The sequence below is a fragment of the Myotis lucifugus genome, unplaced genomic scaffold, assembly GCF_000147115.1.
Source record: "Myotis lucifugus unplaced genomic scaffold, Myoluc2.0 scaffold_72, whole genome shotgun sequence".
NCBI classification, from domain to species: domain Eukaryota; kingdom Metazoa; phylum Chordata; class Mammalia; order Chiroptera; family Vespertilionidae; genus Myotis; species Myotis lucifugus.
Genome location: NW_005871120.1, coordinates 3,294,178 through 3,308,284, shown reverse-complemented (window position 1 = coordinate 3,308,284; position 14,107 = coordinate 3,294,178). Strand labels below are relative to the sequence as shown.

The following is a 14,107-nucleotide window of genomic DNA, read 5'->3' as shown; positions in this document are numbered from 1 at the left end:
TTCAGTTCTTGTTCTCTATAAGCATAAGTTGGGTTTGCATACCAGAGGATCATCCATTTATAGATATAATTGGAAATTTCTTAGAAGTAGTTGGAAATTCTGATTAGGGCTTAGAATAAAAGGTTTACTCTAGAGCAGCAGTTCTCAACCAGTGGGTCGCGACCCCTTTGGCGGTTGAGCGACCCTTTCACAAGGGTCGCCTAAGACCATCCTGCATATCAGATATTTAAATTACGATTCATAATAGTAGCAACATTACAGTTATGAAGTAGCAACAGAAATAATTTTATGGTTGGGTCGCAACATGAGGAACTGTATTTAAAGGGCCAGAAGGTTGAGAACCACTGCTAGAGATTTAGATTCCAGAGACTACGTGCATTTGTGTTGTTTTTGAAGCTGTGAAGGGGAAGGTGTTATTGGGAGAAGTGAGTTCTAAGTAGAACTTTGGGGGGTCCATCTGTAATGAATGAACTAGTGGAAGAGACAGGTGGAGTAGTCAGAGGTAGTACAAGGACCTAGTGAGGAAGGCAAGTGGGATGAGATGAAAGTGGAGGATAGTTATTGGTGCCTGCTGTTTCAGAGGGCTTGGTCAGGATTGATCATTTCATTTTAGGTAGTCACCTTATTGCCTTTGTTTGCCATCATTATTATATTGTATACCATGCCTGCAGTTTTACTTTGCCTAAAGCCTTTGGACCAGCCACTCTTGGGTTTAGATCAGTGACTCTCAATCCTCTCTGTACTTTAGAGTCACAAGAGTTACTTTTAAAGAGTACTGATACTTGGGCTTTTTTTAAAGAATACAAATTCATGAGCCTCGTTCCTAGAGAATCTGATGTGATTGGTCCAGGGTGGGTAAAGCTGCCAGGTGATTTCAGTGTGAAGCCAACTATGAGAACCACTGGTTAAGACTTTAGCAGTTAGCTTTCCTCACTTGTGCTTTCAGGGCTGTGGCTGCTTGCTGTGGTTGCTTCAGGGGTTTCCAAGCTTGCCATCCAGATGTTAACTGTGTTCTCATAGGAAGCAAAACATTGTATAGTAACCTGTTATATCTTGTGTTAATAGGTAGTAAGGTATGTTAGTAATTCCAATGGTCTGGGTAATGGAGTTTGTGATATACTGTAAGTAAATTATGAATTTTCAGAGAATTATAATGTTCTTAAATGCTAATGCAGCACATTATTATTATTTTAGTAGGTAAAGGTCTTCAAATATTGCAGGTTTAAAAACAGTTCTTGATTGTTTTTGTACTGCAGATGTATGGCAATTCCAACTTGTAATTTAGATGATAGAGTGCTGGGAACAAAAGTTAGCTAGCTGGCAAAATCGAATGCACAATGATTGCTTTGACTCTGATTTTCTTTTATGTGACTTTATTTCAAGTCCCGGGCAGAATAGACAGTCCATAGATGTTTCAGCAGCATTTGAAAAGAGCTGGATATACCATTTCTAGAGCATATAGTGATCACAGGTGGGCATGGTGAGGACTTTATCGATAGGTGTTCTGTAGGGACTGACTGCTCTTGTGCCTGTGGGTGAATGTGAGGGCCCTGTGGGGAAAGTGCACTAATGGATGTTACTGTCTGCTATGAACCAGGCTGCCAGAGCTGCTGAGGGAGAGAGCAGACAGAAGTTCTTCACCCAGGATATTAATGGCATCCTCTTAGAGTGAGTATCTTTTGTTTCTTTACTGTTAGCATGCCTGGGTTTGAGCAGGCCAGGGGATTGGGAGTGTGATTGAACTACATAAAGTTGACCACTGATGAGATTTTTTAAAAATTATTTTTGTTTTATTATTCTTTTTAAAGAGGGAGGGCACACAAAATATTTGTCTCTAGGAAATAATAGACATTACTAATCTTAGGTAGCAGACATTATTAGAACACTGTCATGGCCTGTTGGAAGTGGATTTTGTGGCAAACATGAGATGAAAAAGAAGGTGTTGCCTGCCTGTCTCTGGGAAAAGTAAGAGATGATTTGGTACAGCCAGGGGCCTGCTCTCCTGGGTGCTCTTCAGCGTACCTGGTCATTCTTTCCTTGCTGTCACTTCTCCTCCCAGGGCCAGTGTGCACCATCCTTTAATACTTCTCCCAAATGCCTGAACCTCTGAGATGCTACACTGTATGAATTGGGTTAAAAAGCAAAGCAACAACAACAAAACAACCCTACACACATAAGTCCAAACCAGATTCTTTGTATGTGGCTCTCCAGCTTTTCCGCTTCTCTTCTGGTTACATTTTGCACTATGTAGCAGAGGAAGCTTGCTGCTCAACAGCTAAGGATTTTTCACATGTAAGAAAGGTTGTCAAGACAGGGATATTCTAGCAAAGTACCTTGCCTGGCCAGGTCAGGAAGCCTGGGCTATGGAGAGCACCTGAGGATCAGCAGAGATAAGAGCTTTATGTCCACAATGCCTGTTAGAGTATGCCAAATAGGGAGAGCTCAAGGGATCAAAGACTATTTGAAATAGTTTTTTGCTTATCTAGATGGGGACACTGGAGGGATGAGAATTTCCCTTATTTCCTGATCAGAGATAGGACTGGGAACTGGAATAGTAACGAAGTGCTTTTAGAAAATATTGACCCCAAGTAACTCAGTTACTTTCCAGTAAGCTTTTCTGTCTTTTTCATTTATGAAATTTAATACTTCAGAGCTTGTTCTCTTGGGCTCTGATAACGTTTGACTTGGTCCTGTCTTGGACCTGAGAGCCTTAGCCCACTTTACTCAGCCAGGTTCATCAGGTTTGGGAATTTTTGTTTGGTGACTGTTGGAGATCTGTTGCACCGGCCACTTAGTTGCATTGTGTGATGAGATAAGATTTTACCTGCTCTTGGCTCCTAGCTTTTTCCTGTCTATGGTAGGATGATGTAATGATGAAAGAATATGCCTGGGCTGTGGCCCATTGATAACTATTCTGTTCTTCAGCATAGAGGTGCAAACTCGGGAGCTGAGTAGCCAGGTTCGTTCTGGGGTATATGCCTATCTTGCTTCATTCCTGCCCTGCAGCAAGGACACCCTCGTCAAGCGTGCGCGAAAACTTCACCTCTGTGAACAGGTGGGTGACTCTGCAGTGGAACATGTTGGCTTTGGGGCCCAGAGGAGGGGTGACTGAGTCTTCACAGATGTCAAAGGTGCTGTTGCACTGCCTTTGTGCGATTATTTCTGTAGTGGGTCCTCAGTATAAGAAGAGGTACATAAAACAGATTTATGATATGTCCTGCTCTCTGCAGGGGGGGCGTCTGAAGGAGCCTCTCCAGAAGCTTAAGGAAGCCATTGGCAGGGCAATGCCAGAGCAGATGGCCAAGTACCAGGATGAATGCCAGGCCCACACACAAGCCAAGGTTGCTAAGTAAGTATGTGCCATCACTCTCATCAGCATTCTCACCTCCTTATCTTAGAGGTCCCAGGGGATGGGAGACAAAAGGGAGGTAGTGGACACAGGAGAAAGTAGTTTTCCTGTGGTGACTTTAGGGTCCTGTTTAATTCTGTTCACCCGGTAGGATGCTGGAAGAGGAGAAAGACAAGGAGCAGAGAGAACGGATTTGTTCTGATGAGGAAGAAGATGAAGAAAAGGGGGGCAGGAGGATCATGGGACCCCGGAAGAAATTTCAGTGGAATGATGAAATCAGGTGTGCCCAAACTGGGTCCTTGCCTCATTGGAGGGTTTGTGGGGCCAGTGTCTGAGCATGTTCCCGTATTTCTAATGAAGGTTAGAATCATTTACTTTAATCAAGGCTGGTGAAAGCACATGATTAAAACCTTGAAGAAGCATTTGGGGTGGTTTGAAGTTTCTGACTTCTGCCTACTCCTTAGGGAGCTACTCTGCCATGTGGTGAAGATAAAACTGGAGAGCTATGATCTGGAGAAGAACAACAAAGTCCATTCCTGGGAGGATTATGTGAAGGTGTTTCTGGATGCTGAGGTCAGACCTCTCTGGCCTAAAGGCTGGATGCAGGCCAGGTGAGTGCCCATGAACAGACATGTGGTCAGTGTGACGAGGTGAATATTCTTGCAGTAAAGAAATATTTGAGTGCTTCTATTGTGCCAGGTCAATAGGGTTCCTTCTCTCAGGGACCCACTGTCTGGTTGACTCAACTCTAATTTCGCATGAGGAATTGGGTGGCATGAGGAATTGGGGCTCCATGCCCTTCCAACCTCAGTCTGCCCTTCCCTGTGTTGAGATGATGGCTCCTACTGGAAGCTGAGAGATGGAAACATCTTAATGTTCTGAACAGAAGTCTCATTTGCAAGTAGCAGAGCTGACTGATTATTGGAGTTAAGTGCTAGACTTTTCTCATAGGCTGCTTTGTATTATGTAGCTTCCCATGAATAGGCTACATCTGTAATACCCAAAGTTGGCTGGAGCTAGTGTTCTTTTAAAAAAATGTTTTATTGTGGTAAAATATACTTAACATAAAATTTATGATCTTAACCTTTTTTTAAATCCTCATCTGAGGATATTTTTTCCATTGATTTCTAGAGAAAGTGGAAGGGAGGGAGAAGGAAGGAAGGGAGGGAGAGAGGAAGGGAGAGAGAGAGGGAGAGAGAACATCCATGTAAGAGAGAGACATCAATTGGCTGCCTCCTGCACACACTGCTACTGGGGCTGGGGAACCTGCAACTGAGGTACGGGCCTGGGAATTGAACCCATGACCCTTCATTCTGCATGCCAACGCTCTAACCAGTGAGCGAAACCATCCAGGGCCCATCATAACCATTTTTAAGTGCACAGTTCAGTGGTATTACATACATTGACATTGTTGTAGCCATCACCACCATCTATCTTCATAAATCTTTTCATCTTATAAAACTGAAACTGTACCCATTAAATGATAATTTCATGTTTCCCTCTCCCCATAGACACTTGCATCATTCTACTTTCTGTCTCTCTAAATTTGACTACTCTTAAGTACCTCATATAAGTGGAGTCATTCAGTATTTATCTTTTTGTGACTGGCTTACTTCACTTAGCAAAATGTCCTCAGGGTTTATCCCCGTTGTAGCATAGCACAGAATTTCCTTCGTTTTTAAGGCTGACTGACATTCCATTGTATGTATGTATCGCATTTTGCTTATCCATTTGTCAATGGATAGTTACGTTGTTTCCATATTTTAGCTGTTGTGAATAATGCTCCTATGAACATGGATGTACAAATATATTGAGACCCTACTTTCAATTCTTTGGGGTTTATATGTACCCAGAAGGGGAATTGCTGGATGATATGGTAATTCTATGTTTACTTTCTTGAGGAATTTCCACAGTGGCTATTTTACATTTTCACTAACAGTGCACAGCGTTCCAGTTTCCCCACATCCTCACCAATACTTGTTTATGGTTTATTTTATTGTAGCCATCCTAATCCTAGTAGGTATGAAGTGGTATCTCATTGCAATTCTGATTTGCATTTCCCTTATGATTAAGGATGTTGAGTATCTTGTTAAATACTTATTGGCCATTTGTATGTCCCTTATCAGATATATAATTTAGAAATATTTTCTTTCATTCTGTGGGTTGCCTTTTTACTTTGCGTATTGTGTCTTTTGATGCACAAGTTTTTAAGTATTCATGAAGTTCAATTTGTATTTTCTCTTGTCTGTGCCTGTGTTGTTATATCTAAGAAATGATGGCCACATCCAATGTCATGAAGCTTTTATCCTATGTTTTCTTCAAAGAGTTTTATTGTTTTGGGTCTTTCATTAATTTCCTTGATCCATTTTGAGTTAATTTTTGTATATTTTGTACATAGGTGAGGGGCCAACTTCTTTCTTTTGCATGTGGATAACCACTTTTCCCAGCACCATTTGTTGGAAAGAATGTTCTTTCCCCTACTAAATGGTTTTGGCATGCTTATCAAAATTATTTGACCATATATCTGAGGGTTTATTTCTGGGCTCTGTTATTCCATTGGGTTACATGTCTGTCTTTATGCCAAGACCACACTATTTTGTTTACTGTAGCTTTGCAGTAGTTTTGAAACCAGGAGTTGTGAGTCTTCCAGTTTCCTAAGATTCCATGTAAATTTTAGAATGGGTTTTCTATTTCTGTAAAAAATTGTCTTTGAGATTTTGAAAGGGATTGCATTTAATCTGTAGAATACTTTGGGTAATATTAACATTGTAATAATATTAAGTCTTCTAATCCATGAATGTGGCATGTATTTCCATTTATTTATGTTGACTTTAATTTATTTCAGCCATGTTTTGTTTTCATTCTATAAGTTTTTCATGTCCTTGGTGAAGTTAATTTCTAAGTTTTAAAAAAATATTGTTGAAAGGTTTGGGGTGGGGCTGAGGTTTCAAGGCTCAGTGTAATCAAAATGATGTTTATTTGAGGCACCTGGGTGCAGATGGTCTGACTCAAGAAAGAGCCAGCGGTGAATTGGGGAAGGAGCAGGCTTTTTATGCACTCATGGAGAGCTGCGGGGGCAGGGGTGGGGGGGGGGCGGGCGCTGTGCAGGGGTGATGGTCTTCAGGAATTTCTGTAAAATAACCACTCAAGGGGAGCATGTTTGTGCAAGGCTTAGGCTAACAGAATGAGTTTTCCCTTTGACATTTGTTAGATTTTGTAAGGCTCAAGCCTTGCTTTCTCCAGTTAACCCTTTCAATTATGAATAGAATTATTCATGTGTAGAAATGCAACTGATTTATATGTATTGACTTTAAAATATATATATTTTATTTGTTAATCCTCATCCGAGGACATTTTTCTCATTGACTTTCTAAGAGAGAGTGGAAGGGAGGAAGGGGGAAGGAGGGAGAGAGAGATAGAGAGAGAGAAACAGAAACATTGATGTGAGAGAGACACATCAATTGGTTGCCTCTCGCATGCATCCCCACTGGGCAGGGGGTGGAACCTGCAACCCAGGTTTGTACCTTTCAGTGAGTGGGCCGATGTTCTAACCATTGATCACACCAGCCAGGGCTATTCGTTTCTTTTTTAATGTCCCCACTTTCTGATTTTGATTATTTGAGTCTTTTAAAAATATATATATTTCTGTTGATTTCAGAGAGGAAGGGAGAGGGAGAGAGAGATGGAAACATCAGTGATGAGAGAGAATCATTGATTGGCTGCCTCCAACACAATCCCCACTGGGGATCGATTCCACAACCTAGGCATGTTCCCTTGACCAGAATCGAACCTGGCACCCTTCAGTCTGCAGGTTGACGCTCTATCCTGCCAGGGCTTGAGTCTCTTTTTTCATGACTTGAGTGGACTTTATTTTGCAGGCAAGAATGCAGCAGATGACGTAAGGGTAATCATTAAACTGAGCTCTCAATGGCAAGGAGACACTCATCTGGAAGAGGGCTCAGGCAACCAAAATTTCAGGAAGTACAGCTTTAGGTTTAAGAAGGTGTTCATGGTGTAGTCATGATGCTGGAGATTCTTGTAGGTGATGTATAACAACTCAGAAGGTGCAGCTGCTCATGCCGGCATTTTTGGTGGACTTTGCTTCTTGAGATTCGGTGGCAGAGATCCTTGTCACTCTGGATTCTACAAAGAGATAAGCTGTAGGAGCAAGTGTCTTGTAGAAGCGTAGTCTTCAGTGCTCCAACTTGTCCTTGCTGGAGTAAGAAGGCTATCATTGTGATGACTTGGTGCCTGGCAGGGCAGAGGTGCCCAGCAAATTTCATTTAAAATTTATTTTTCAATTACATTTGACATTCATTATTATTAGTTTCAGGTGTAAAACATAGTCATTAGACATTTAAATACCTTACAAAGTGATCACCGTAGTAAGTCTGGTACCATCTGGACACCATACATGATTATTACAATATTGTTGACTATTTCTCTATGATGTACTTTACACCCATGTGACTATTTTTGTAATTTGTTCTTCTTAATCTCTTTCACCTATTTTCCACCAATCCCCCTCCTGCCTGGTGACCAACAATTTGTTCTCTGTATTTGTTAGTTTCTATTTTATTCTTTTTTTTTTTTTTAGATTCCACATATAAGTGAAATGATATAGTATATGTCTTTCTCTGATTTATTTCACTTAAGCACAATACCATCTGGGTCCATCAATGTCACAATGGCAAGATTTCTCTCAATTTTATGGCTGAGTAATATTCCATTTTATGTATGTACCACATCTTCTTTATCCATTTGTCTGTTGATGGACATTTGGATTACTTTCACATCTTGGCTATTGTAAATAATGCTGCGATGAACATAGAGGAGCATACATCTTTTTGATTTAGTGTTTGGCTGTCTTTGGGTAAATACCCAGAAGTGAAAATGGTGGGTTATATGGTAGTTCTATTTTTAATTTTTTGAGGAACTTTCATACTGTTTTCTAGTGACTGCACCAATTTAGAATCCCTGAATTCAGTTTGCTAATTGCTAAGTGAGGGTTCCCTTTTCTCCTTTGCCAACACTTGAGGAGTGAGGATATTTTTTCCATTGATCTTTAAAAATATATTTGTATTGATTTCAGAGAGGAAGGGAGAGAGAGAGAGAGAGAGAGAGACAGACACACATTAGTGATGAGATAGAATCATTGATAAGTTGCCTCCTATACACCCCACACTGGGGTTTGAGCCCATAACCTGGTCATATGGCCTGACTGGGAGTTAAACTTTGACCTCCTGGTTCATAGGTCGACACTCAACCACTGAGCCATGCTGGTTGGGCTCCATTGATTTTTAGAGAGAGTGGAAGTGAGGGGTAAAGGGGAAAGAGAGAGAAATATCTATGTGACAGAGATACATCTATTGGTTGCCTCCCACACGCGCCCCAACCAAGGGCAGATATCGGACCTGCAGCCCAGATATGTGCCCTTGACTGGGAATTGAACCTGCAACCCTTTGGTGTGCAGGCCAATCGTCTTATCACTGAACCATGCTGGCGTAGGGCTCTGTCATTATTTTCTCAAATAGGATTTTAATGTCTTGTCCTTTCTGTTTTTTAATCCTCACCCAAGGATATTTTTTCCATTGATTTCTAAAGATAGTGGAGGGGGAAGGTAGAGAGAGGGAGAGAAGAAGAAAGAACCATCAGTGTGAGAGAGAAACATTGATTGGTTGCCTCCTGCATGTGCCCCTACCAGGGCTGGGGACCTGCAATCAAGATATGTGCCCTGGACCTGGAATTGAACCTGAAACCCTTTGGTCCAAGAGCTGACACTCTAACCACTGAGCCAAACCAGTCAGGGCGATTTTCAATTTCTTACTCCCTCTTCTCCTTCCAGCACCCTATGATGTAAATGTTGGTACCGTTGAAGTTGTTTCAGAGGCTCTTTACACTATCTTCATAATTTTGGATTCTTTTCTTTTTGCTTCTGATTGGGTGTTTTTTTGCTTCCTCATATCATATTCCAAATCGTTGATTTGATTCTCGGTATCCTCTTACTCTACTGTTGATTCCCTATAAATTATCCTTCATTTCTGACTGGTCCTTTTTTATGTTGTTGATGTTCTAAGTTCCTTCAAGTTCTCATTAGTTTCTTGACCATCCTTAGAAGTATTGTTTCAAACTCTATCTGGTAGTTTGCTTGCTTCCATTTCATTTAATTCTTTTTCTGGAGATTTCTTCTGTCCTTTCATTTGTTTCTTTGTCTCTGCATTTTTGCTGCTTGCCTGTGTTTTTTACTGTGTATTAGAGCTGTTTTGTCTCCTGGAATTGGTAGAGTGGCCCTGTGTAGTAGGTGTTCTATAGGGCCCAGTAGCTCAGCCTCTCCGGTCACCTGAGCTGGGCACTGTCGGTGCACCTCTGTGGCAGTGTGCACAGTCTTGTTGTAGTTGACCCTGGATTGCTATTGGTGTCACTGGGAGGGATTGACCTCCAATCCAATTGGCTGTGAGGGCCATCTGTGACTCCAGTGGAAGAGCTGCTGTGCAGGAGATGCCCCTATGGAGCAGGACTTGCTTCAGTGTGGCTTTGTTGCTCACCGAGTCCACCCCTTAAGTGTGTCACTTGTGGATGTGGTAGGGTTGTAATCTGGTGTGGTCTGAAGCTGACCACTGGGTGCTGTGGCTCTGGGGGCCTCCCGGGAGGTGCAAAGTCAGTTACTGCCTTGCTCTCTGACATGAGCTACAGAGCAATCTGCAGATGGCTGCTACTTGTGATGGGCTTGGAGGTGCCCAGAAGACGCCAAGCTGTGAATCAAGGCAGGCTGCTGCTAGTGTTAGGCCTGGGGCCAACTATCAAGAAGTATAAGGCATGCTGATGCCAGCTGATGCTTTTTTTGCAGACTTTTTAAAAAAACCATGTTTGTCACTGGCCAGCATGGCTCAGTGGTTGAGCATTGACTTATGAACCAGAAGGTTTCAGTTCAATTCCCAGTCGGGGCATAATCCCGGATTGCGGACTCTATCCCCAGTGTGGGGCATACAGGAGGCAGCTGATCAATGATTCTCTCTCATCATTGATGTTTCTATCTCTCTTTCTCTCTTCCTTCCTCTCTGAAATAAAAATATTTTTTTAAAAAAGGAAAGCAACTGGTAATATTTGAATACTTAAATTTTTTTTAAAACCATATGTTTGTCATTACTAAAAAGAGACATCTTTAAAACCCCATGCTGCATAGAAAATGCAGATAGTTCTAGTTATCTGGTCAGCGGACAAAAAGCAAGCACTTAAGGTCTTCAACTTTAATCTTTTGTTCATTCCTTATTGCTGGAATTTCATTTCATGCATTTCTTCTTATTGGATGACTAAACCAGATGGTAGAGAGGGTAAGCCTGCATTTACTCAGCCCTGCCCTGCTCAGCCTAGGGAGCAGACAAATTCTCAGCTGGTGGATCGACTGCTTTTGTCTCTTTGCCATCTTGTGGTTTAGGGTTTTCTGGCCGTCTGCTTCAGTAATTGAAGTTGTGGCAGTACCACCTTTGAGGTGGCTGCTTACCTTGGGTCTCATCTCCTTGATTTTCTTTATCTTCTTCATTGCCGTCCTCTCTAGGCTTTCGTGAGGAGGGCCCCTGTGAAATCATGGTCTATAGCCCCGATACATATTCTGTCTCACTGGTCTACCTTATTCACCTGCACCCTGGTTTGCAGCCCCCTCCATTACTTCTCCCTGCACAGGAAGGTTGGAATACTGTGGGCAATGCCCAAAGGGTCTCCGCATGTAGTATAGTGGTAACCATCGCCTGGGATAGGGCTGCGTGGGATAGGACCGGCGCTGTTGGGCCTGGCCTTCAGGAGCCCTCTCCTATCTCTTATTCTTTTCCCCACTTTCACTATTCTGGCAATTGCATGGAGGACCCCTGCAACGTGGATAGTGTCTATAATGGTTATGGTCTGCTGCATATTTACTGCCTTTACTGGAACTCCACCAGGGCCTGTAACATTTGCTGCCTCCACAACCTTTTCTCCTTCAACAACATCAAACTCCACAGTCTCCATCTCCTACACTGCAAAGGTCCTTCCTGGGGTTATTCTTCTTTATGGCAACCTTGTGTACAAATACATCTTCCTTGGTGTCATTCCTGTTGATGAAACCATATCTGTTTCTTACATTAAACCAGTTTACTGATTCCAAAACCTTTGTTGCAATAACCTTCTTGTCCCCCAGTGATGTGAGGCTGCCCTGGCTGTCAGCCGCTGCCTGTGGTGCTGGGCTTGGTGTTGGCAGTGCTGGAGGCGGGCAGTGGGGATACTGCTGGGTCTTGGCCCCCCTGCTCATGGTTACGGTGTTGGTGATTGGGGCCGGCTGCGGCAGCTATGGTTCTCCCAGGGTGTGATCATAACTAGCTCTGTGGTGGCGGTGGGGCTGCTCAGGGCTCTCTGGGGTCCACTTTCGACTACCACTTGAACTCGAACTCTCTTGTTAAAATTATTATTATTGTTTTTATCACTGTAGATTGTCTGTGTGCCAATGAGAAGCCTGAGTGTAGATTTAATGTTTTCTTAAATCTTTTCTGAGCTTTTCCTTGGGTATGCATAGTCACTTTCTAATTTTACCCATGTCTTCAGTTTTGAATGTCCTAGTCTTTAAGGTTTGGCTTCTAAAAGGGGAAAATTGAAAAATGGTGTTTAAAAAAGGCACTGGCCCTTTAAATCTCCTAGAAGTCACTTGAACCAGAGGTGCAGGGGTTCACAATGGTGGGAAGAGAAACAACAATGGCTGCTTCTCTCTGAACAGAAGGAGCAATCAATAATTAGAGCACAGATCCTGATAGTTGTAGGAGAAGGTCCTTTTGCCCACCCTAGTTCCTGCAAGCTACTTCGGGAACAGGTGCATAGCTACCTACTATGGGGTTAAGGGTTGGGTAGCTGCTACTGTGCTAAGAGCTGAAATAATCCCACAGTTTACCCATCCAAGTCTTCCCCTGGAAGCTGCTAGCTTTGATCAGTCTCTAGAGGTTCAAAATAGTTATTTCAGAGAGATTCTGCCAGGACAGTTGTTGTCCAGGTGGAGAGAGGATTAATTCTGATGCTTTCTACTCTGCCAACTTCCCAGAATCCTCCCCTGGAGCTCATGTTCTTGATTGGATCTGATTTTTTGTGGGTTGGACAAATCATGGAACCTTTTCTTGTTTCAGTATCTCATCTGTAAATGGGATTGCTCTTCTCTCCTTACAGATTGGACTTTTGAAGGTAGGAAGGGAAGGGCATAAAGATCATTTTGTTGAGTTTCTCTGGAAAGAGACATACTGTGGTTCAATCCACACTTTACTCTTAGAAGATGAGAATGGGCATCAAGGAAAGCACTCCTGCCTTTAGGGGAAACATCATTAAGAGAGGTTTGGATGTAGAACCATAGCTTTTTTTTATTAATATGATTTTATTATTTTAGAGAGGGAGAGAGAAAGAAACATCAATGAGAGAGAAACATCAACATTGATCGGCTGCCTCCTGCAAGCCACCCAATTGGAGACTGAACTCGAAACCCAGGCATGTGCTCTCACCAGGAATCAAACTGAGCCACATTGGCCGGACGAGCCATAGCTTTTTTTTGGTAAATCTTAGACTCTTGCCTTTCAGGTGGCCAGCGCATCTACTTCTGATCTTCTCACCAGCAATGAAGTCACTAGTGCTCTGACATTTAACTAATAATAGGTACTGAGTACTAAGGATGGTAGGGAGCTCTAGAAACAAGGTCTCTGTTTTCAGGGGGCTTATGTAAACTCCACCCTGTTATCTGTTTGTTTCAGGACTCTGTTTAAGGAGAGTAGACGAGGCCATGGGCACCTGACATCAATCCTGTGAGTGTCTCAGTGTTTTCATTTCTCAAGACAACTGCCATTTTTATCTCTGGTGGATCTCCTCTAAACCTTTTCTGTGTTCATTCTTTTGTTCAGGGCCAAGAAGAAAGTAATGGCTCCTTCCAAAATCAAGGTGAAGGTGAGTCTGCCTGCTCAGGTCATGTACCGTCTGTTCTTTCTCTCCAGCCATGCTCATGAAACCTTTTGAATGACGATGGCAGCTCATTGAGCTTTGCTGCTCTGGGGGACAGCTCTTCAGGATGGTATTCTTGAGGTTGTACCAAGAGGCAGGCCAGGTCCACCAGAGGAGCCTTGGATTGTTGGCAGGGCAGAGACCTGAGCTGGGGCACTTATACCCTCCATCCTCAGTTTTAGGAAGCAGTACCCACCTAGCCAGTTCCCAAGGTTGTTGTGGAATTAAATGAGGTCTTCCTGACAGCTGTCTGAGGCATGAAAAGCCCCTGCATATGTGAGAGTATTATATTGTGATAAAGATATTTTTATGGAAGAACACACTCCTAGCCAAGTGTAGGTTAGCCTAGAGCTACAGAGACTGAAAATGAGCTTAGATATTGCAGAAACTTCTCAATGTAGTAGAAATTGCTATGTTACTAAAATTTTATAAATTCCTGACGCTTTATAGTGCCCTTAACCATACCAGAACAGTGTGGGAGAATAAGCTATTTACTTTGTTTATATCTAAGTATCTGTTGAGCTCCTGCAATGTCTCAGGCACACTGCATTTAGCACTTAGGATGCAGGAGTGATGAGATAGCTCCCATTGTTACCCCATGAAAGGACTTTTCTTTTGAACCCCCTGAGGGGACAGGTGCTTGGAAAAATCAAGGAGGAAAAGAAAACTAATTTAAGGCAGTTTTCATGCCATGCATCCTTTTCTGATTACAGTTAGGAACATTCTGAGATAGTGTGTGTGAGCCAGTAGGGAGAGTGTCTT

The 14,107-nt window shown here is 42.6% G+C and overlaps 1 protein-coding gene and 1 pseudogene across 8 annotated transcripts in view; one reads left to right on the top strand and one right to left on the bottom strand.

Annotated features, from left to right (window-relative positions):
• The window catches only part of UBN1 (ubinuclein 1), a 39,099-nt gene that overhangs the window by 17,540 nt on the left and 7,452 nt on the right, over positions 1-14,107 (top strand). For 7 of the 8 annotated variants that reach the window (XM_014457250.2, XM_023755224.1, XM_023755223.1 and 4 more), the window contains 7 exons: positions 1,598-1,668; positions 2,926-3,055; positions 3,231-3,349; positions 3,501-3,629; positions 3,814-3,960; positions 13,102-13,152; positions 13,249-13,291. In XM_014457250.2, coding sequence (XP_014312736.1) covers positions 1,598-1,668; positions 2,926-3,055; positions 3,231-3,349; positions 3,501-3,629; positions 3,814-3,960; positions 13,102-13,152; positions 13,249-13,291 — 690 coding nt within the window. The remainder of the gene's footprint in view (positions 1-1,597; positions 1,669-2,925; positions 3,056-3,230; positions 3,350-3,500; positions 3,630-3,813; positions 3,961-13,101; positions 13,153-13,248; positions 13,292-14,107) is intronic. The other variant, XM_023755221.1, reaches the window with a different exon arrangement.
• On the bottom strand, positions 10,447-11,710 carry LOC102436981 (annotated as a pseudogene).